Raw genomic sequence first — 24,508 nt, forward strand, 5'->3', positions numbered from 1 at the left:
TATACGCGGTTAAATGGAACTCTGTATATCGACATATAGATAAAAAATCTGCTTCAAAATCAGCTGGAATTACGTGAACGGTTGAAAAGTTACGATAGTTGAAAGAATGTCAACACTGGGACCTAAAGCTTCGTTGTTAAAAAGTTTAATACGTTAGCGATGGATGGCCAAGCTTTGGCACGCCAATACAGCAGATGGCAGCATGCGGTCTTTTCTTTGTTTTACAATTGCTAATAAACAGGAAGAAGATTCAAGGCAAACCGACATTACTTACAATTTTATGTCAGACACAAGCTGTTTGTCTTTGACTCTTGACGCTTTCCAGTTTTCCCCGTCTCACTTATGCTAACAACCTGAATCGTGTACTAAGCACCACTAGAGAGGCTTCAAGAGCGCGTAGGTTTGGAGAAAAAGCCGGAAAATGGCAGACGAAGCTCAAGCTTGGACGTGTTTGAGGTAAAAGGATTTATTAAATTGACATCTAAGGTTTATTTCACATAGCGCGCTTGAGTAAACATGGTAGCTATGAAGAAATAAACTAGCAGACCAGATTGTGAGGGTCAAACAGGCATCGGTTATCTCACCCAGGGGTGTTGGACTCTGAGCCTTGAGGTCCGGCATCCTGCTGGTTGATTAACACTGAATCTTTAGCTAGTGTTTAAATTCTTTCGACTAGCGTAACTCTTCAACCACTTACGCAATACACGTAGTTCCAGCATTTTGTGGACAGGCGCAAAGACGATGTAAAAAAAAACGTTTTTCTCTACATCAGAATTCCTTCTTTTTTTGCGCACAATTGATGTAAATCAGCTCAGTTTGTCGCATATAATAGCAACTTTTCTAACTGCGCTTTTCTAACGTAAAGTGTTGCATAGACGCTTTTCTCCACGTCAGAATCCGCTGATTCGTGTTGACTGCTTAAACCGTCGATGAGTATCCGTATGTCAAATAGTGTGTGTTGTTTTGGTGTCTTTAGCGACATCTCTGATGTTAAAGGGTTAAGAAACCTAGCCCTCCCTTGTCGCTGGTTACCTGGATCAGGGGTGTCTTTGGAAGCTACAATGGCAGACTAGCTGAACAACTTGCCTACTCGCAGGACACTGCCCCCTGGAGGCCTGGAGTTTGACATTTGGTACTACTTCCAGTTACATACATGAGATTTGTGGTAGATTTTCGGCTTTTTTTTTTAAAGCAATTATTGGTCAGTTGCCAATCTAGTGCCCATTTGTTCTATCTTCATGTGCCTCCCCAGTTGAGTCGACTTTTTACCCCCCAACTCCCAGTTTTTTAAGTATGAAATGTTTTAGGTTTTGTTTTAGCGCCTACCTGATTGTTTTTCTCATGTCTAGACAGTTTTCTTTTTAAAAACAGTTGTGATCTTATCTCCATCTACACGGAATGACTTTCTGGTGGCTGTATTACCATATAGATTGATGTTTTTCTGCTGAGATGGTGCTCCTCTCACGTCGTGTTCTCCCGCCGCTAAAAAGGACTTCTTTCTAAGGCTGCGTCGGAGCGACCATTGTGAGAGGTCCCACTAACTCAGTTTTATTGGACAGCCAACCTAAGAAGGAGTCCTAATGTTTTTACACTTCTTCCATTCCACAATCACTGGGGTCATTGTGCTCTTGGGAGCACTCAAAGCTTTAGAAACGGTTTTAAAGCCTTGGCCCAAGCGAAGCCTCGCTGCAGTTTTACCTCAGAGGTCTATAGAGAGTTCTCTGGACTTGATGGCTTGATTATTGTCCTGACTGGCTTGTGTGAATTGTGGGGTCTTGTTCCCTCTCGTTGGTGTTGCAGTGGTTGGACTCTGTTCAGGTTTAAAGTGACAAAACTACTGTTGCCGCTTTTGCACTTCAACCTATTTTGGCCCTTGGCAAAGATTAAAAACTTAACTTTAAACTAAAAGAACTCACGCATTGATAAAAGTCGAAGAAAATACCCTCAAACAGCATCAAAGACGTGATTCATAAACTTTCAAACCTTTTTGTTAACCTTGTATTTTTTTTCTACACAGGAAGACATTTTGTGAAAATATGACCTCAACAATTAAACCGCCTTAGTTCTGCTAATATCTGAAAATGTTTTTTGACACGAAGAAATAAAAAACTATGCCAAGTCAAAATACTTTTATGCTACACTTAACGTTTATTAAGATATTTATGCGTTTTGTTGTACAAGCACCACAATTTTGCCATAGATGTATCTAGATCCCCTCTTTTCAGAACAGCCAATCCAAGATTTTAAAATATAAATAATGTATATATAATAGTATTCTGTTTAAACACTGCATTTTGTGCATGAACAGACTGGGGCAAATAGATGTTCAATATTTTTGTAAAATATGAATGTATGGCCCCCATCTTTACAAATGGCCCCAATTTTGGATTTTTCTCGCAGCTAAAGTGCTCTTCTGAAAGACGGGATCTTCTGTAGTCTACGTTGAAAGAGGCTTGGTAAAAAATGTAACACAAATCTCGCTTCAGATTTTTTTCTTCACGGCTCTATTCCGATACACGAAAGACTTGGTGTCACAGAATTCTGATCGGGCACAAATCGCAATTACTAGTTTCTCCTCCATGATCAATTTTTTTTCAAGCGGTCGGCACCTCTGTGAATAGAAAGGAACCCCCTCCATACGTAACTACCAAGTCCGTGTCCCTGGTTGGTCAAAGCGAATGTTTTCTACGTGGAGCCCCAAAGAAGGTTGCATAGTGACGCGTGAACACGGGTTTTGAACATGGAAAGCCAAAACACGCATGTACATATTTGTACATGAACCACCAAAAGTGGTGTGAATGTAACTTTAGAGGGATTTAGACGATCATGAAGGAAATTACAAAAAATGGAAATTATGAAGAAGTTAGAATTAGGTATGAAAAAGTTTATATATTGTTTAATGTTGTGTTTGTGTATTGCACTAAATCATAAACTTTCATTATTATTCTTTAAATGTAGCTGCTTTTGGTTTAAATTTTAATAGTAAATAGTGCAACAGTTTGAATAAACAGGTGCACCTCACTATAATGCTGGTCTATGCTTTTTTGTCTTTTCCTATGGTCTGCATCCTGATTGGCCGCAAATCCCTGTCAATCAATCTCCTTCATGTCATGTCTCCTCTTCAGAATGCTTTGAGTTTGCGAATTTACAGAAATCTTTTAACTTTTATCAGAATTTCTTTTTCTTTTTTATAAACCGGAACTTATTTTTCTATGAAGGTTTGAACTTTTGACATTTAAAAAGAGAGAAAAGTGTAACTAGTGTATGGAGGATTTTTAATGCCTTAACACATCTGAAATAATTGTATAAAATAGAAATTTGCACAGATTTATTTTTAGAATAAATGAGGGACCACTTTAAGTAAATCACAGCATGTTGATATTTTTCCACTATTTGGTGCCGTTACTGTTGGCCAGAAGGAATTCCAGGTGTCACCACCCGTCTAAATTATGCCAGTGAGTAAAAGAGGCGCTCCTTGTTTGATCAGAATCGCAAACCTGTGATTCTGAAACTGCATCCAGTACAGAGGAGCTCTGCAGAGAAGTGGTATGGATTTCCAGCTTTATCTGTTCAAATCTAGTTTAATTTTTTTCATCACACTAGAAACTTTTATTTGGGTTTGGATGTTGAATTAAACAATTAAAGACATTATTTCAACATAAACTGCCCTTAAAGACCTCTTAAACTGAATCATATCACAAATTCTCTGATTTGACAACCAACCGTGGTAAAATAAACTCAGAACATGAAGAATGAGATCCAACCTTTTTTGTAAAACAAGTTAGTTTAGTTTAACTGTCAAAAAGTCATCAACCTGGACAATTCATTTCAGAACCAAGTGACTCAAAGTGCTTCAAAAATTAACAGGTGATTCATTTTAGCTTTTTGGAGTTTTAGGAGAACGTAATCTTTAAAAGAGAAGAAATAAAACCCAGAATGAAGTCTAGTGTTAATTAACAGGAGGCTGAGATGTAGACGGCACACGGGGGAAATGCTTCAAAAAAGTCTTTAATCGTTTTTTTCTTTTTTTCTTTCAGGGTCGTCGTCGGTTTCAACTTTTCTTTTGACTTAAGAAATTCCCACGGGAGGACCGCACAGAGAAAAGTAATAGCAAAAAATAAAAATAAAACAACAACAAGAAAAGACTAAAAGGTAATGCAAACAAGCATTACATTATACATGGGGAGTCATTTTTAAGAGGAGCAGCTCCGGCTCGGAGTTGGGACATTTTTAGGACTCTTACGTTTTTTTGGGGGGGAGGGGTGGTTCCAGGAGGTTTTCAAAACATCAATTTTTTTTTGGAATTTTGATTTAATTTATAAAATGTAATGTTTTTATATATTTAGTTTTGCATTTTTAATTGTCACTTCAGGGCCACTGTGCATGATAAACCTAGAAGTGACCAAAAACTCCCTTCGTCAGAGTAAAGCTGTCAATGTTTCCTGTAAAAATGTATATCTGTGGTGGTAAAAACAGAAACCCCGTGTCTCCAGTACCTTGTTGAGGCTCCTCGCCGCGCTGTCCTTGCCGCCTGGCGTCAGGTTCCTCAGCTGCACGTCCAGCAGATCCACCAGCTGCACCATGGCTCTCACCGTGTAGGTTACGTCCCCCGGCTGAAGGTTGGCCTTGGTCTGCTCGGCCAGCTCCCGGGCGATGACGGCCGCCGTCTCTCCAGCCTTTATCTGACGAGAAGGACAAAGCCAGAGGAGGAGGTGAAGTCGTTGACTTCCATATTCAACTGAACATAAATCAGTGGCGCACTCTTTTTCTATTGTTCACGACGGATGCATAGGAACGGATGACAAATTGCAACGTGCAACTATCTGCACCCTAAAATAAATGCCGTTTGACCCCGAGGCTTTCTCCCCAGCTGCAGCAATTTTGCACGCCGTTCATGCGAGCGCTGTGTGACGCCGTACACTCGGGCCAAGCGTTGCAAGTGTGCATAATTATGAAAGTGCTCTGGTAATTCCCCAGGTACCCCTGCTCCTTTATGGAGTTAATGCTGAACATGCAGCTTGTGGAAATCCCACAAAAGAGGACACGTCTTTTACTTGTTTATTCTTTGCAGAACTTTGTTTAGAAAAAGCTGCTCTGAGGGTTCCGCGCCTCCGATTTGAAGCGGGAAGGTTTCCTTTTTCTGTTCTTCTGTTGTAAGGGCAGAAAATAAGAAACACTGGCACCAACCTATAACCAAAGTGGGATTCAAAGTTTGCTTAAGGACACGACGCAATCTTCCTATCGATGGATGACCACTCTACCGCTGCACCACGAGCCATAAGAGAACTGCAATCATCTGCGCTCCCCTACGACGTTAGCTAAAGATGTGGCTGCTCCCCTCTACGACCCTCCACGACCTTCCACGATCCACTCTGGGCCTCCACGACCCTCTACGACCCTCTATCGACCTTCACAGCCCTCCATGACCCTCTATGGCACGTGTCAAACTCAAGGCCCGGGGGCCAAATGTGGCCCTCCATGTCATTTTATGTGGCCCGCGAGAGCATAAAAGTTTTTAATTTCTTAAAATTAAAAAAAAATATTGGTGTGTATTTATTCATCCGGACTTGAAATATCGAATTTGGCAACTATACACTAGGACTTAAACACTGTCCATATAACCTAACCTGATAGAATCAAATTTAAAAGGATTTATGTTAGAGTACCATGCAAACATATGTTTTCTATGCAACTGGAATTGTCACTTTAAAAAGTTCTACTAAATAAGTAATGAGTTATTTAACATTAGGAGCGGTTACGTTTATTTTTCATTACATTTAGTTACATGTATAAGTTATATCTGGCCCTTTGAGGACAGCCGCTATGCAGATGTGGCCCTCTGTGAAAATGAGTTTGATACCCCTGCTCTATGGCCCTCTATGGCCCTGTACGGCCCTCTATGGCCCTGTACGGCCCTCTATGGCCCTGTACGGCCCTCTACGGCCCTCTGCATTAAAACCGTATCAAGTAAAATCTCCTGTCAGCTACTTTGAGGATTTAGTAATCAAAGCCGCCTCAGTAGAGTTTGGTGAGCCACAAACAGGAGTGACGTTAGCTAAAACAGGATCCTCCTTATTTTCTCCAGCATCAGCTGCTATCATTGTGTGTGTGTGTGTGTGTGTGAGTTTATTAGTGGAGTTAATTAGGCTTCTGAAATTGGTCCTCACAGAGGTGTATGCAGGGGAACGCGCCTCTGGAAGATGTTTTCTTCTTAAGCCTCCCTGCGCTCCGCTCTTAATGAGGGGAAGCTGGGGATGCTGGGTAAACAGCTCTGCTTTCTTGTTTTTTCTCTCTCTCTCCTCTCTCTGCATCTCTGGTGTCATTCCTCTCTTTCACTTTTTTATTTCTCCTTTTTTTTTATTCTCCGTGTCTTCCTTTCTCGTTTTGTCAACCAAGCCATCTGGCATTGAGCACTACCACGTCCAGGACAATGGGTGTGGGTATAAAATAATGAAGTGCCAGATGGGTATTCTGAATTGCTGACAGGTTGGTCTTCATTAGAGCCTTCCTGTCTCCACAGCGACAAGCCCCCCCCCCCCCCCCCACCCCTCCCCGCTCAAGTGTGATTTATTTTAAAAATAAAAACATCAATGGCACTTTTTCCTAAAAATACCCGTTTGACTGAGGCGAGACGTGAAACAGGCCTGATCGTTCCGTCACGGCAAACCCAGGATCATTTGCGGGGTTAAGGTTTGTTTCTTCACTGCGACGTTCAAATGAGACGCGGTAACACACCGGATCGGTGACGGAGCCGGACCGTTTTATAGGGGGGGGGGGGGGGGGGCAAAAGACTTTGGAAGGGTGGCAAAACACCAACGTGGAGGGGCATTACAATGGTTTAAAAATAATCATTAAAGAGAAATTAATAATTGCGGTTTGTTGCCAGTCAGAATTACAACACCAAGTCTCATACATTGGAACAGAGCTGTGAAACAAAAATTCGATTTGCCAGATTTCACCCGTTTCGACGTTTTGCACCAAGCTTCTACCAACTGTAGGTACATATGCTATTATACTAGCACATGTACCTACAGTGGTAGCGACTGGATATTGCAGGGGGTCAGATTTAGTGAGGTGAACACGTGTTGGGGCCAAATCGTTCAGCCTGACATTCTTTAGCTATTTAAATAACGTTCAATAAAAATTTAATAAGCATTTTATTGCAATAGCTTACTTTTCTTTTCAGTTCATTAACAGCTAGCTTGTCGTAGTTTGCATGTCTTGTCTAGCAGTACCTCTTCAAAATGAACTTCTTGAAAACAACCACAGTCTGTTCACATATTAGGCAACAGTTTTTTTCATAATCAACTGGAAAAAAAATCATTTCCACTGAACTATGTATTTCCAGTTTAAAATTTTAGAAATGAGCTGGACAGAAGGGCAACATTAAGTTTAGAACAGCTAAAACCTAATTTAGCCGGAGGGGAAAATACTGATTTTTATGAAAGGAGCCTGTATGCCGGTGAAAATCTGGCCACTTATGGCCCATGGGCCGGACTTTGGACATGCCTGGTCTATTGGGAACACCGTGGGCTAAAAGCATGTTCAAGATGCATGTTCAAGCATGTTCCTGTTTATACTATGACCACATATCCCAAAATGCCGTTTTTTTAGCAAATTCAGCAGGCTTTTGTAATCGGGAGGCAACATTTAGAGATTGCGCGGTGGGAGTCCAGTGACAGGTGGGTGGTTGGATGGCAGTAGCACCATAATTGACTGATAGTCCCCAATATCTTCTGATGAACGGCCAATTTCAAACTGCCACCCCCATGCCTCCACGCTGCCGTCCCACTGCCACCGTCCGACTGTTAGTAATTGTACGGTATTAGTGTGGAAACTCGGCAAGGGCTGTTGACATGGGCCCGGTGTTGACTAGACGACGATCTGGCAATCCCGGCCACCGTGGGTCCTGCATATAAACCCTGCTCTGGTTGGACCACTTGGACCCTCATTTTGGGTGCTGGGGCTTTACCTTTGTTGGGTTTCTTTGGAAGCATGTCGTCTAAACATTATGTGTGCCACTTTTTAGATAATCCTTGGGTAGAGGGATATCCAGAGACATCTTCCAATCACAGCTGCCACCACCCTGTGGCCACCCAGCTGTCAATTTTGTAATGGCATCCCCGCCTGACTGACTGGCGCCTGATGGCCGCTGTCTACATTTATGACCGTGTCATCAATATACAAAAATATTGGGCGGCAGCATGAAATCTTCTGCCGATGCCTCCCCATGGTGCGGTGGCATACCCAGAGTGTGCATAGCGTACCGCACTGGTACCCTCTTTAAGTTTACAACAGCCATTGGTCCTGACAGCTGTTGTTGGTTTAATGGGCTCAGCTTTGGGCCATGGAGTACAACATGCCCGCCGCAGGGTCTTTATGAATTTAAAGGCAAACGTTTCCCATTCGTAAACTTGGAATGCAGACCATCACCTTCTTTTGTCTTGCTTTTGATTCTATTCGAAATGTAAAGACAGATATCTGTGTTTCCAGCTATGCAAAATGGCCTGCCTGCAGAGCAGGAGGTACAGGTCCATGGGGCCCGGGCGGTACGGAAAGCAAACAACCAACGGGCTCGTATTATGGAGCAGAAAGCGGCACATTACACCCCTGACACTTTGCTGTGTTTGTTTCCAGTGCCGCCTCACACACGGATGTTCCCTCAATCGTGTAAACCCTCTGACTAAGCAGCTGCTTTAATTGACTAATTAAAAACGGCAACAGAACAAAAGAGAGAAGCCGCAAAACTCCAGTCTTCTAAGTGCCTTGCTTGATCTGCACTTTGAGCTGCTGGAAGTGTTGCCTCCAGAAGAATGAGAGGGAATTAGTTGGTTGGGGAGGTCTTCCTTGAGATGATTTATTACCTTTTGGTCGATGATGGTGACCCAAGGCGACGTGCAGTTGCTAAAGTCGGGGCCCTGTGGATCCCAGTATCCGTCTGGACCCACGCACGCGTAGGCAGCCACGCCTGGAAAGAGAAAAACAATCATCTCCATGAGGATAAAGGAAGAGTGACACATTTTAAAACAGTCTGCATCTCATTTCTTTTGCGTCGTCTTTCCATTATGAAGCGATCCACATATAGCGCCTGATTTTGCCCCGTATCTTCAAGTCTGTTTCTTATTTGTAAAACTTGTCCCAAGAAACGAAAGCGTGAGGTGATTCAATTAATGGAAGAGGCAAAATGTAATTGAATGGGTTTTTTATCTTAAATTGACTAAAATGAAGGGAATTCACTGGAGGTCTGTTGGACCGTGTCTGGATTTTGTCATTAAAAGACAGACGCCGTCTGCGTGTGTGACCGTTCAAATCTCGCACGACGAATGCGACGGGGAAAAAAAGGTGCCAATTAAATCTGCCATTTCCAACTTTACTGTGAAGGGCAGGATAAGTGGGTTCATGAAAGCAGACTCTGCTAACAGATCTAATGAATTTGTGTCCTACAGAGCTCCATCTGGACTTAAGCAAAGGAATATAGCAGTAAAAACGGCTATTTGACGCAGTACGGCTTTTATGTCATGGTGTTATGGGGTTGGGTTGGGTTATGGTCAGGGACTGCAACCTTCAACATTTAAGCTACGTTCACACCGGGCATTTGACGAGCGTTCCTGGTGTTCACACTGGACAAGCAGGCAGAGGCTTCTTGTTTTTTTCAGTTTACTAGCGCATGTCCATCACCTACAGTTTGAAAAGGCCTGATGCATCAAAAGTATCAAAGTGGTGCAAATCTCGCAATTTGCGCATGAAACGGTTGGGTTCATTGCTGGTGTCTTTGCAATGGCGGATATAGATTACCATCACTTCAGGAGAGCGCCCTCGGTTGATCTTTCCTCGGAAAACAAACACAGACGTCGTCAGGATCGTCGCCGTTTCTGGGTTCACTAGAAAAACCAGCTGCACCCAGAGTTTGGTGAGTTTCTAAGTCACTTATGGGTCATAGTTTGACCTGGTTTAGCTGGCAACGTGCATTGAATGGTCATGAGTTTTGTACGTGGAGCTCAAAAGCAGTCGTAGAAATTTGAGTAGCTATGCATGAAATTGAGTTTGGAATAAGCAAGCCCAAAAAACAAGTTTACATAGACTTTTCATTGGAAGTGGTCGCTTGAACGTTGGTTTCAAGAGCAATTCAGGTCAGTTTCTCACTGACCACTACCCAGTAAGACCACAAAGTCTGACTTCACCCTTTAGAAGACAAGACACTAGTTTGCATTCATAGTATTGTTACTATTACGATACATTGTGACAAACTATTGGTTTTCTTTGTATAAATAAAACGTGATTATAAAGAATGTTTTTGAAATAGGAAATAGCTTTCAGAGGTTTGCATGGCTTCGTTAAAAAAAGATGACAACTCTTACCACATAGGGTCATCTCAATACATCAAATGTAGTAATAGGTTTTACGATGTCAGTGATTTAAAATTAAAAATCTATACACAATTTTATTTTGTTTTTGGTTGTTAGCCAAAAATTCGTAAATATAATGGGGGCTTATTGTGTGATCCTTACCATACTTTTTGGGCCTCTTAGCACACGTAGCTCCGCCCTAACCGGTCCGTTCCATTTTTCTACGGACCTACAATCTACGGGGGCCCAAAAATGGTACGGTTCGGTCAGGCTTAATGGGTCTATTTTATAATGGAAATCCTTAAAATAATAGGGCCGGACCGAACCGCTCAGTGGAAATGAGGCTTTAAAATCCTTGAATTTTGTTCAATAGACAGTCTGCCCTATATTTCAGTGTGCTTTAAGTATGAATTCTAGTTGGGTTTCCTGATTTTCTGTGGTACACAGCACTTAGAAATCAGTCAAATTCGACTTTGGTAAACTACAAAGCCACAGGGCAATTGGTCAAGCATTATGGGTACTGTAGTCAGGAAAGTCAGAGTGATACGTAAAGTTTGATTTTTTTTGTTTTTGTTTGTTTCACTTGTGTCGTATTGTCTAAAAAATATCACTTTTTAGAATTAGAATATTTTATTTTTCTTCAATCAAAGGAGGGGTGAAGGAGTCAGGTGTGGCCCTGGAGCCTCAGGTTGCTGATCCCTGGGCCGTGGGGGTCATTGCGAGGTCTTACAGACCTTGTAAACATGTCAACACTTGATGATAAATATATTCTCCCAGCACAACTTGGGGCGTCTTTGACTTATTGAAGAGTCTATCAAGGAGTGACACTGCAAAACCGCCAACATTCAGACAGGACGAAAGCGCTTGAAAAGAGGCGGGGCTTCGCAGAAGGTTGCGGGTAGACGAACTGACAGCAAGCGAAGGGGGGTAGACGGAAGCCGAGCTCCAGGAACTTTAAAGAGTGGCAAAGGAAGCTCACTCAGCCGTGTTCTGCTTGACAGAGTTGTCTGAAGTGCAGTGGCTTTGAAGAGCGTGTGGAAAGGCGGTGGGGTACGTGTTCCCCTTATCTTGCCACGAGATGGCTGTTAGTGAGGTCTCGACGGGTGCTGCTGTTGCCCATTAATGAAGACAGTACGTGTGTGTGTGTGTGTGTGTGTGCTTCAGCCTGGGTGCTGCTGATTGATGAAACGGATACAGTTTTTTCGCCTTTAAGCCACGTTTGAGCATGGTAACACAACACCGTTTGAGGAGTGGGAGTCAAGCTACTTTCTCTGGCAAAGGTGTCCCCTAGTTGACTCGCATTGGAAACTTTAAAATGGAACTGCATTTTGAAATGGGACCATATGTGCGAGACGCATGCAGTTGTATGAAAGCCAAACAAATACAAAGCAAAAAAAAACCAAATAAAATAAGTTAAATAACTTTTTTTCTTATATAATGCTGTAAATATGTCAAAAATTAGGTTTTAATCTCTGAATAAAACTTTTTTTTCATCAAACTATTTAATTTAATTTAATATTTTATGTAATTCCAGGACGGGATTTTGAAATGTATTAAAACTGACTCACAGATTTCTCTCAAACACAGATCTCTGTTATAAATTTTTTTTTTTTTAGAAATGCATCTAATGAATGAAATCACTAACAAATCTTTTAGAACTTCATTTTTTTCATAAAGTGATTAAATCTCATATTTCAATTCTGTTCGATTTTTGGTTAAGTCATCGGTTAATCGATGACTTGATACACCCCTACACTTTGTAGTTCGGGCCACCTTTAATATAACATAAATTTAAAATCATCCGGTTCGCCCTATAGTGCAGACAATATGGTAGGTACATTTCGATAAACCTCAGTCGTTGTATCCCTTGTGCTATCTTGTGGGGTCCAAATGACCCTGTTAATGTTGGTAATGGGGTCATCTGAACACCACTAGACAGTGCTCTGAACCTTTTTTCTTCAATGATTTGTGATCTTCACTGGTGTCCATGGATTACATGAAATCTTTCCACCTTTATCCACCTTTGTCATGGTAGGGAGAACACATCAATGTAAGGGCGGGGTCATCTGGACCCCACAAGGGGTATTGCGACACTCACATCTCCTGAACTGGTGACTGAGCTCAGCTGCTCTGACGCTCTGAGGTAAAGCCTTTTACATCCAAAGCGGCCGCCATTGATTTTTATCTTGATGCTCAGCAGAGTTCATTCTATTAGTATCGATAAAGAGAACGACGGACATGAGGGCGAAATGAAAGCTCTGCTGCCTGATGAACAAAAGCCAACAGCAACTAATTACATTCACTGTATAGAAAATAAAGACTCTGAGTGCTGGTTTGAGACCTACTATTTACTGGTTTCGTACGTGTTCGATATTCTGCTACATCGCTGGCCTGGCGTCAGTGAGTTGGGTGTTGATAATGGCTGAGGATGGAGGACGGTAGACAAGAAGAGGAGTGCTGCTGGGGTACTGAGCACATAAGCAAACACAGACCAGCAATCAACACCCAGGCAAAGAGGCTCACGCCACACTGGGTCTCCAGGGGGAGAATATTGACATCCCCGTCGAGAGAGGAAACAAATATTTCTCACAAGCGGAGTTTCCTTAATTCTACCCGCAGAACGGCAGAGTCATTTCATCAGAGCTCTTAAAAAATGGGGGATATCGTACAGAGAGATTTGAAGAAGTCCAGCAGTATAGACTTGTATGTGTGTACATTTACACATATGGAGGATTGGTTTATGACCATAGAAGACAAGCCGAAAAATTATGGAGACAAAATAACTTTGGGGACCTCTCATGTCTGCAATAAAGAACATCTTAGTTTCATTTTATGACCCTTTTAAAAAAAAATCATTACACCAAAAGACGTGGGGTAATTCCACGAGATTTTTCAAGGGGACACTTGATAGAAACCGGTTGTATAGCTTCAACAACCAAAACATTGTCAGAATAGATTAACAAACAAAAGGACAATGTTTTAGTCACGTGTACAAAATACTAGACATTGTGTAACGCGGCGACTGGTTAATAGTTGAGTCTACTTGACATCAAGTCATGCGTTTGCTGAAATTATGCTTTTAGACGTGTTACAGAATAAAGTGCCAATCACATCAACAAATCACTAGACACCAAGACATTGTAAAGATCACAAAGGGCAAAAGAAAGATTAAAAAAAAAGCTGCTCATTTTACCGCAAACTGTGAAATGATGTGTGAGGAGATGCAGTCCTCAAAAGTCTCAACGGAACTATGGGGGGAGAGTTGTTTGTTTTATTAAAAGGATCATAAATGAATGAATGAAACTTTTTTCACATAGCACTTTACGACTCCTTCAGGGGAACCAAAGGGTGTCACAACAAAAGAAGGACAAAGGTGTTTTAAAACTAAACAATTCAGAGACGCACAAGAAAAAGTTTGGGGACGTCTGCTCTAGCATCCATGTGGTGTTGGAAGAGTTGTTGTTCTTCATTCTTCCGATCATTCAAACACCGTGAACGCACCATTTCTCTATGTTTGTGTCCGAATTCCCACCCTAATCCCTCACTACTCAAAAACTATATAGTGTGGAAATATGTACCCTGGATTTTAAAAAGAAATTCAGACACCATGCTCATTACTTTTTTATTTTATTTTACTTTTTTAAGGGCGGATATGGCGTCATCGATTTCACAAAGTGAAATTTATGTGAGTGCCTTGCGACAATTAATTGTGAGTCCACTAAGTTCTGAAGATAAAAACCTGGACAGTTTACTAAAAAAATACATTTAAATAAAAATCGTTGGCAAAAATTGTTCAGACGCAATGCATTGTGGTCTATATTCGCCAATCTAGTGAGCATGGATGCACAGTGGTTTTTCGCAGAGACTTCGGGTGAATTTCTAAGGCACCGGACTTTGGAATATATTTAATAAAAAGTGCACTACGGAGTCAGTAGTTAAGGAATTCGGACACAGCTAAAGTTGGCGTTTAACACAATTTTACAAGCCGTTGGTGGAATTGGCTCTAAAATGAGAACAACAGTTTTAAACTAAAAACTCTGAAATGTTCCGTTTTAAAATACAATTTTCAATGCAAGTCTTTTCATCCAGATTCCATGTTATTTCTTTCTCACTGCACGTATCTCCTCCTGGTCTGGCCCCTTCTATCGAATTTTAGAACCCTTTTGTGGCCCACGAGTGGAAAAGTTTGCCCACCCCTGGTCTAAACTCTGTGGTTACCAACTCATGTGTGAAAACGATATCTCATGCTCCCTGATCTTCGCTCACAGTTTGAGTCTGATGAATTCTGGCATTGTCATCTTGGAATATACCCATGTCATCCAGGAAGGGGAGAGAGAAAAAAAAACATGCTGTTCGAAGAACCTCTTCCTTCACTTTCTGTGGGATGTCAGCTGACCTACTTTCTTGAAGACACGATGCCGCTGAACCTGATTGACTGGAGATCAAACCGCTGCCCACACAGGCAGCATCGTGAGCACAGGTCAGGATGGGTTCCTTACTTCATGCACCGGTCGTCTTCCATTACTGCACCCATCAGCTTGAATAAATCAAGTTTTATCAGACAATTTATGTTACTCCCAAGTAAGTAAATTCTAGGTCTATTTAGTTTTCCTAACTTGGCTTGACTCATGCGTATATTTCATATGGGAACACAGCAAACGTGGGCTTCAGACTCGAGTCCCACTAAGTCTCAGATGCTGAGACTTGACTTGAAAGTTGATCTAAAGGACTTGAGGTTTGTAACCTCTGAACAATGTCTCATTTTTCATTTTTTTAAATTTAATCATCATTAGGACATCACTAAAATTAAAGCTCTCTTTTCAAAACTTTTGCTCATGGGATGTAGAAAACACCAACTGCTTTTTGTGTCCCCACAATCTGATTAAAAGTAGTTTTATCATACATGGTGATAATAAAATATACATTTTTACCAAGACGTTTTGAGGTTTGACTTGATATTACAGCTAAAGACTTGGATTTATCACCAAAGAATTACATGCAAATATTGGTCAAGACCAGGACTGGCACATCAGAAATCAGGGTTCCATTTCCAGAGCGCGCAGTGATCCCACAGATTCCAGTGTGGAATAACTACTTGGGCAAGACCTTTGCGCTACCTTGTGCCGGTCCAAAGCCCGGATGAAATACAGGGCTGTGTCAGGAAGGGCATCAGACGTAAAAAAAAAAAAAAAAAAAAAAAAAAAGCCAAACAACCTGGCAACCACTGAAGGGATTTGTCAAAAGTTGAAAAACAACAACTTGGACTTGCAGAAATGAAGTTGTGAGCAGCTTCCCCACCAGTAACGTCCTGTAACGAAATAACTCGTAAATTATAACGCATAAATCTGCCTTTTACGCGATTAATGTACCACAGATTCCGACGTGGGGGGAAACAATTTTGAACCGTTACACAACATTATCAGGGGATTAATATTAATTGTATAAACGCTTCAAATCTGGCCAAAGCTGGGCGAATCTGCTGGAAATCACATTAATTACGTAAATGCATGAAGAGTTACGATTAAAGGGTTCAACAATTTTGGTGGAAAAGTTGCTACTGGTGTTTCAATTGACTAGATTCAGCTGTTGAAAGTCGCTAGTCGCAATAACTACTTTTTCATTTATTTCATTTTCTGATTTGTTTTGCATTAAAAAGGATTTACCAAAAGATTGTAATAACACATTCTAAGGAAAACCAACATTTTGAGGAAAACCCGGCCAGAATCTTTGATGTTTAAAAGCTATTTTACCAGTTAGTATCACAACAAAGATGTTTGAAATCAAGTCGTACCTATTGTTCCAGGAGGACAGGGCACTTTGGCAACCACTCCTTGATTGGTTTTGGGCCAAGCGATATCCATCATCACCAGGGGACTGCAGTATTCCACTCGAAGGTTGGGAAGCTTCGAAGAAGACGGGGCCCTCTCGTGATCTTCCGGATCCAAAGCTTCAATGAGCGTCTGGACCGGAGCCGCTGCTGTTGGTGTAGTGCGCGGCCACTGAGCGACTGCAGACGTTGCGGGGACATTCTTGCTTGTGGTAGTCTTTAGCGTCGAAGTCGTCGTGGTAACGGTGGTCGGCCGGGTGGTGGTCCTCACTGCCGAGGTGGTGGTGTCCATGTACACCAACACAGAGGAGGAGGTTTCTAGTAAGAGCAAAAGAACTTTAAATCAGTGACAAAGACACGGCTACAATGGTTACAAGCAGAAAACCAGAAATACGCAGGTCCTCTTGGGTTTTTGCTATGTCTAAGAGGTAAAAGTATTTTGGTCCACCCAAAGAAAGGAAGCTCATGGGGCGTCCTACACTTTGATCTTTTCCATGAATGACTTCAAGAGAAGATAGTTCAAAGAACACCAACTGGAGCTGGCAGGTGTGACTAACGTGAGCATACATGGCGCCTACTTTAGGACCCCTGTTGGCTAAGCTTCCACCAGAAAATGCCCAGACTTCCAGCAGTGCATATTATAACTTAATAGCTTTATAAAATAAAAATAAAAAAAGCTATTTCTAGGTCATGCACCGACAAACCTTTTTTTTTTGTTGTTTTTCTGCCTCATCCTTTCGGTAAAACTTCAAGAGATGTTTGCTAATGACACTTTTTATCTGAGCCTTTTGAGAAGAGGAGCATTACAACACCAGTGCATGCACATAATGAGATGTGCCAATAGGTGAGCTGAGTAATTCTTCAATTCCCCCTAAATGCACTTGCAACCGCAAAGGTCTTTTCATCATTCATGCCATATGCCTTACTGTTTCTTTTTTTTTATGCCTATGTTGTCTCCTCTGTGTACAATTTGGGGGGGGTTCTGCAGGCTAAGGATAAGACGGAGAGGGTAGCAGACGGTCATAGACGAGTAGGTTTTTCTCTTATTAGATCTTCAAAAAGTGAAAAGACGCTTCTTTTAAAAAAACAAGTTCCTTTTTGTTTCAAACGGCATTTCTGCCTGGAATTGATTGAAAGGTAAGGTAACATTTCTATGTGGCAAGATCAAATTTGGTTTGTGAGAACCAGCTTCCTACAGATCCCTATAAATAATGACAAAAAAAACAAGTATTTCCTTACAGGCACACAAAAATTTGGACATTCACAGAAATGCAATTTGGATGAGCCTGTTATTTCCACCAAGCACAGGGATACAATCACCGTGACAGAGTGACAAAAGATCCTAATCTTTTTCTCTTTTTTTTTATGAAAGAGGAGCAAAACAAAATTTAATGAAGGTCAATTTCATGTTGACGGGTTTAATAAGAATCATGTATCTTGAGAGCTAGCATAAGAAAAAAAGCACTTTGAGGAGATTCGGTTTGCGATTACATGTTTTCTGTGTGGTAAACGTAGAAGAATTCAAATAAGATGGCATAAATTAAAGCCGTAATTTGGAATACAAAGGCCCCTGCGGGCTGTAATGACAAGCAACTATCAACAGTCAATGCATCCACTGCTAACAGCATTCAGCGACAACAACGACTGATTAAATGGCTTGCCAACTCAGCAAGAGCGCTAACTGACTAAGGCATTGTTTTTTCTCCCTAACAAACAACATCGTGTTCTTAAGACCAGCACGTATCTGAGAAACTCCTACAGCAATTGTCCATTTGTAAAGTGGGAGTCAACTAGAAACCTTAATCCGCAGCGACAAAGACCCATCGTTTATTCTGAAGTTAATAAAGCTAATGGGGTGGTGTTGCTCCAATTAATATTGAACTCGGATTGCAAACTAAACAAAAAACTAATTGTTCCCATTCCTGGAAACACACATGAAAGCCACATTCTTGGAAAAAAAAACCTTGAAATAAAAATTTTTTGAAGATACTCACCGCAACATGGGCATTAATAAAAAAAAATTAAAAAAACAGTAACACAACGTAACTTTAAGCAGCAACATACAAAATAATTGTAACATGTTAGCTTAAATCTAAAACAAAACAAACAAAAAAAGCTAGTAAAATTGTTTGAAAGGTCTTATCATATTTAACACGTTAACACCGGAGCGTTAGCTCAAGTGTAGCTTCAGCTAGCATAACTCTTCAACAGCAATTAACGCAACTCCAACGGTTTCTGAAGCGAATAAAGTAGTTTTGCGCTGATATGCAACACTTTACAGTAGTGACTTGTTTTAGAAATCAACGTAAATCAACTGATTCTAGTTTGTGCCACTCTGCATATCTTGATGTTAAAGCGCCGCAAAGGCACTGGAATCTGCGAAACGCCTGTGACGTCTACGGTGTTATACGATTAAATGACAATAATTATGCTAAATAACAAAAAAAGATTCCTTATAACAAATTATCACTAAAAATGATGTAATATTTCAGTACTATGTAGAATCTAGCTAGGACTGGAATTTGGATGGAATTCCTGTGTTCTAGAATTCTACATGGAATTCTAGATGCTAAGCTAGAGGTTAAACAGATGTACTCAGGGGCATCCTGGGGTAAGTGAATAACTGTACTGTTGAGAATTCCTTTTTCCATAAGATTGTGACTGAACAGATTCTTGCAGATGAAGTTTGTTCCTTTGTTTCCCTGGCTGCAGTCCAGAATTCATGGGGGTTAGCAATTTAGCTGACAGAAAAAACTAGCATTTGTTGGCGAAAACGAATTAAAAAAATGGAAAAACTATTTTTTTACTAATACATTTATCAACTTCTATTTTGTTGAACAATCTCTGAAGGATTATAAAAAAGAAACTTTTGTTTTTTAACTTTTGTTTTTGGCTAGCAATAGCTATTTTTAACAAACAAACTAAAATCACTACAACCAACAACCAACTTGTTATTCTTACAACTTCCCCCCTAAACAGTTTTTGACAAAAAAAAAATTTTATTAAAAAAAAAAAAAAATTGCCGGCGTCAGGGCTCGAACCAGCGAGCTTCTGCACGGAGGATTCTCCATGTATTTCAATGGAGACAAAAATCCTGAAATATTTTTGAAAAATGGAAGGATTTGTGGGACTAAAAGTCATAGCTGCAAAAAGCTGAAAGAGCTGAACATTTTAATAGTTGAATCGTTAAAATAGCTGAAAAATTGTAGAAGTTAAGCGCCAAAAAATGGCGGAAGATACTATAATAAAGAAAGGGAAATAGGAAAACAATGGGTTGAAAGCTTTATAGTATTCACCCAATAAAACATATTAAAAGCTGTCTTTCCTTATCTGGGAAGTATAAGCCACAGGACCCGCTTGTGCTGGGTTGTACATTTCCTGATTGTAAGGGTTACAAACATATACTATATATCTTTATAAAGTCATAATAGACTTGACATTGAACTTTCATTTTGCCTTTAGCTCAGCTACAGAATTTTTGCCTTTTTTTTATTCTTTATTCAGACTCAGCTGGACTTTCCGGGCGCCCCCTGCTAATCCAGTTCTAGGTCAGAAGATCATTTTTTAAAGACAAGGAAATAATTACAAACCTTCCTATATCATGAGGGTTCATAGTACAGACTTACATGACTGGAGGAAATTTCTGTCGCAGCATGAGGTTAATTCAAAGTCATTCTGAACCACGTCTGGAATTTAATTTACTACTTCCACATGATCCCATTGAGTCCCCAGTTAAATATGTTTTTTTTTCCCCATTTCGGATTGTTCTTTGTGCCAACAGTATGTTAAACACATATGCAGGAGAAGCCGAGGACAAAGCAAAAAGAGAGGATGTTGTCCTTGAGCAGACGTAAATGTCTTTTCCATGAGATGGGGACACACGCTGGACAAAAAAAAAGAAAATCCAAAGCCAGCAGCTACAGTCTGCAGGCACTATCGCCTTGGAGACAACACAAGGACATTTTGTTTTGCTTTGCCAGCTTTCCCCAATTCATCCAAGAGGACAAACCAAGAGAGGGAGAATAAAAGGCAGTTCCAGAGGTGAACAGGTCTGCGCTGCGCTGCCCAGCAGCCGTCCAAATAAATGAAATAACGTTTAATTTCATTGGAAAAAACAAAAGAGGTCATTGTATTGTGACTGAACAACCGTTGTCTTTCACTTTTTTTGTGTACCTTTACTTTGAAAGTTTTTTTGATTCTACAATGGTGTTGCACAATAACAAACACGATTTTTCCAAAATGTACAGGATTTTCCGCACTATAAATAACAGCTAAAAAAAAGTGTCGTAAAGACAAAAAAGAACGGACATTTTATCTTCAAATTCAAATCTTGATAATGGAATAGAAAATAATAGACAGAATAAATGGACGCGTCATTACTGTAACCCATTATTTGGCTTCATGAAACATAGGAGGAATTTAGTATATTAGCACAAGATATGAACAATTACTCAGATAACTGAAGCATAAAGAGAATGCTAACAAGTCAACTCTTTATATCACTTTAAATCGTTAAATCTGTGGAATTCTTGAGTCTCTGTGTCGCTTTGGCATAATTCTGCTCAGCAAAGTCTATGGTCTATGGTATCTAAACTCCTTCACTACTCACTATCTAGGGCGTTTGCCATTTTGTAGTGCTCTCTGAATCTACAATTCCAAAATCGAGTGGCCTAGAAATTTTCCAGAAGTCTCTGCGAAAACCAGTGTGCAACGATCCTCACAAAATTGGCAGATATAGACCACAATGCATTGCGTCTTAACAATTTCTTTTTAATTTAAATGTATTTTTTAATAAGTATTCAATTTTTTCATCTTCAGAACTCAGTGGATTCATAAATAATCATTGCAAAACACTCATATCAATAAGATTTCCATTTTGTAAAATCGATGACATCATATTTGCAGTTTAAAAAAAGTGGTGAGCATTGTGTCGGAGTTGCTGTTAAAATCCAGGGCAGTAGATAGTTCCGCATTATACAGTTTTTTAGTAGTCAAGGAGTAGGGTGGAGATAGGCTTTGTAAACGCGCGCATCAGGCTTCCATGTTCAAAATTCTCACGTTCAGGCGTCACCACGTACGTTTCTACAACCATTTTTAGACTCTACGTATAATCTGGTTTTTAGGGTCATTAAATGCGCATACCAGGTTGAGCTTTCAAAGTCTTTCATATGTAGGAATAGAGCTCTGAAAGAAAGATCTGTGAAGTTGCAGCACTTTAACATTTGACAATACGTCTCTTCCAACTGCATGTGGTGGACAATCGCAAGTTTTGGCTAGCGACAGTTTAGTGTTAACACCATGAGCTAAATGCTCGTTCAAGAGTGCGCGTCAAATGCTCGGTGTGAGCAGCGTTTCTTCTTCTGTGTTGTTATCAGTAGTAATTACTGATACAATCCTACAGCGCCCTCTAGCGGCTGTTAGTGGGAAAATAATGAACACTTGAGCTGTTTTATGAGTTAAAGGGCCTATATCATGCAAAATCAACTTCATGGGGAATTTAAGTGTCCTATAATGTTAATTCATCATAAAAACAACCCAAAGTGGTATTTCACTCTGTGCACACATTTTCTGAGTAGTCCTCTAAAAACCAGCCCTTCCCAATCTACAAAAATGAGTGGTTTTCACGTTGTTACATAAAGTGAGACCAGCCCCTTCCAAGATGAGTCTGCGCTGCCAGCACCGCCCCCAGGCTAACACAAACACACACTTTCTCCGTGGAGCTAACGCTGATCGCTCTTTGTGGTGCCAAAGGTAAATAAACTGTCATATATATGGATGTAGTTTGCTCGGACTTTAACCCCTGAGCGCTATCGCCGGGTGATTTTCACCCGAGCAAAAAAATTTACATGAATTTCAATATGACGCGTGTCAAGGAAGAGAAGTGTCACATGTCCCAGGAATGGGTAGACCAAAGACCAAGTTTCCAGTATCATTTTAGTATTTTTTAGGAATCTTTTTGTTCTCAATTTCCAAAATTTTCTGTAATTTTTGAGCAGGTTTTTAGGAACTTCCTATGTTTTTTCTTTTTCATTTTGTTACACATACCACAGTTGAAAATAAAAGAAAATCAATTTAATTTATCAAGTGTTGTCATGTTTTAATCTATTTTTTATGACAAGTGCTTTTTGTTGGGTATATTTTATTGGGGAAAAAAAGACCCTGCAAAAGTGATGGTGCACCTTTTTATGGCAAGAGTGTTCTAGGGCTAATAAAAGCATGATATAGGTCCTTTAAAAAAATCACAAATTAGTAGCACCTGACTATTTATTTGTCGTACACCCGGCCCAAATATACAAAAAATAATAATAAATAACGCAACTTGTATTTGCGAAAACTACTTACAAACACTGGTTATACTTCCTTCTTGTGATATTATAGAATCATCCTAAAGGCCAAAAAGACGTTTGTACATTGGAATTTACAACCTGTTCATTCATAAAAGACGACAGTAAACTCTGCCATGCGCACCACCTTTCTGTTATTGAAACATGAGGCCCCCCTCCCCTCCAAATGCGTCAAGCCTGCTTCCACCACACACAGAGCTTTGTGCTTCATTTCAAAGTATTCATTTCTTACTAATTAGCCTCTCTGTCTGTATCCCAGAGCTCATGGCTTCCACAATTAGATAAGCCTGCTCTACTTCGCTCCAGGAGAGAAAACCGCAACGCTATTATGAAATGGATCCAGTTTGTATGACTTGCCATTTCCGCACCGAGAGCAAGCTCGTCGGCTCTGAGAAACTTCTGCCGAGTGGAGATCAAAAGGGACGGAAAGGGCTTTTGGGGGAGAAAATGAAACGCGCATCAGCCAGTGAAGTGTCTCTTCAAACCTTGTGCTGAACCCAATTACCTCCTAATTTAAGTTTTTGAACCTTTATGCATGGTTACCTCTTCAGCGGGCGGCTTTCACATGCCGGAGACGACTCGGACAGTCTGTGTGATGTCACCCATTAACTTTCAGCCTGCCTGTTTAAAGCCTCCATAATGTGATTTTGCTGGCACAGCCGTACATATTTTTTTGTGCATCACTCCAGGCCTAAATCTTCCAAATTGGCTCCCTTCTGAACCTCAATCTACTACTTTTTTTTTTTTTTTCAAGAACTAAATATTGTCTTTTAAATGACCAAAAAATAGAAATATTTTGGGTTGTTTGAATACTTAAAAAAATTAATTAAATATTACATAAATATTCATGAGCTTTGTTTTATTTTTGGGCACATATTTCTTCAATTACTGTATGGTTCCTATTTATTTAAAATGGTAACTGCAAACTTTATTTTGTAAAGAAAGCGATTCACTGACTTAGACACTGACTTTATGCAGATGACACATTTGAGATTTTGAAGGGGTGCTCAACTTCCACTAATTAGAAGAAGAAGTTGATTTATTTATGTCCACACAGGACCATAAGACGAAGAGAAAAAATCCAGGTCAGGCATCCATTCATGCATGGAAACCTGCACATCTGCTTCATGAACCAGGTGCTATTATCACATATCCAGAGAGTATCTCACTGATTTCGGATACGACTACACAAATTTCAAATCTGATATAAAAGTCTAGTTTAGACCTAAAATGACCGACTCAAATGTTCGTGACTACTCATTTCAGAAACAAGGACTTCTATAAAAATTTGTACTCATGTCTATGTGTGATTTCAATTTTAATCGGCAGGATTTTTATCAATGACTTTGTATAATGTCAGTTTCACACACAAGGACTTTACATTTGAACCAAATCGTTGCAGATGTCTTCGTATGATATAAGTTTCAAACACCTGGACTTTTAGCTTTTACCAAAATGTTACCAATGTCTTTGCATGATTTTGATTTTTAACACGACTTTTAACAATGACTTCGTACGATGTTAGTTTCAAGCTCAACGACTTTTAGCTTTTACTACATTTTTACTGTTGTCTTTGTGTAATATTAGTTTCATAGAAGAGGACGGTTAGCTTTTATCTATATCCTTGTTTGACGTTAGTTTCAAAGCTTTTACCGACTTTTTACTGAAGTCTACATGTGATATTAGTTTTAACCCTTGTGCTATCTTGTGGGTTCCAGTTGACCCCACTCCCAACGTTAACGTGCCTTGGTTGGGAGTGGGGTCATCTGGACCCCACAAGATAGTGCACTGAACCTTTTTCTTCAATGATCTTCACTGGTGTCCATGAAATACATGAAATCCTCTCCACCTTTATCCACCTTTGTCATGGTAGGGACAACACGTCAATGTAAGGGTGGGGTCATTGTGACCCCAAAAGATAGCACAAGGGTTAAACAAGCGGACTTTTAGCTTTTACCTAAGTTTTACCGTTGCCTTTGGTCAGGGTAATG

At 40.3% G+C, this 24,508-nt stretch overlaps 1 protein-coding gene across 13 annotated transcripts in view; it reads right to left on the reverse strand.

Annotated features, from left to right (window-relative positions):
* The window catches only part of LOC101165348 (adhesion G protein-coupled receptor L3), a 315,502-nt gene that overhangs the window by 84,410 nt on the left and 206,584 nt on the right, over window positions 1–24,508 (reverse strand). For all 13 annotated transcript variants that reach the window (XM_023948941.1, XM_023948944.1, XM_023948940.1 and 10 more), the window contains 3 exons: window positions 16,138–16,491; window positions 8,865–8,968; window positions 4,497–4,682 (listed from right to left, as the gene is read on the reverse strand). In XM_023948941.1, the coding sequence (XP_023804709.1) occupies window positions 4,497–4,682; window positions 8,865–8,968; window positions 16,138–16,491 (644 nt within the window). The remainder of the gene's footprint in view (window positions 1–4,496; window positions 4,683–8,864; window positions 8,969–16,137; window positions 16,492–24,508) is intronic.

This window comes from Oryzias latipes, chromosome 18 (genome assembly GCF_002234675.1).
Source record: "Oryzias latipes chromosome 18, ASM223467v1".
NCBI lineage: Eukaryota > Metazoa > Chordata > Actinopteri > Beloniformes > Adrianichthyidae > Oryzias > Oryzias latipes.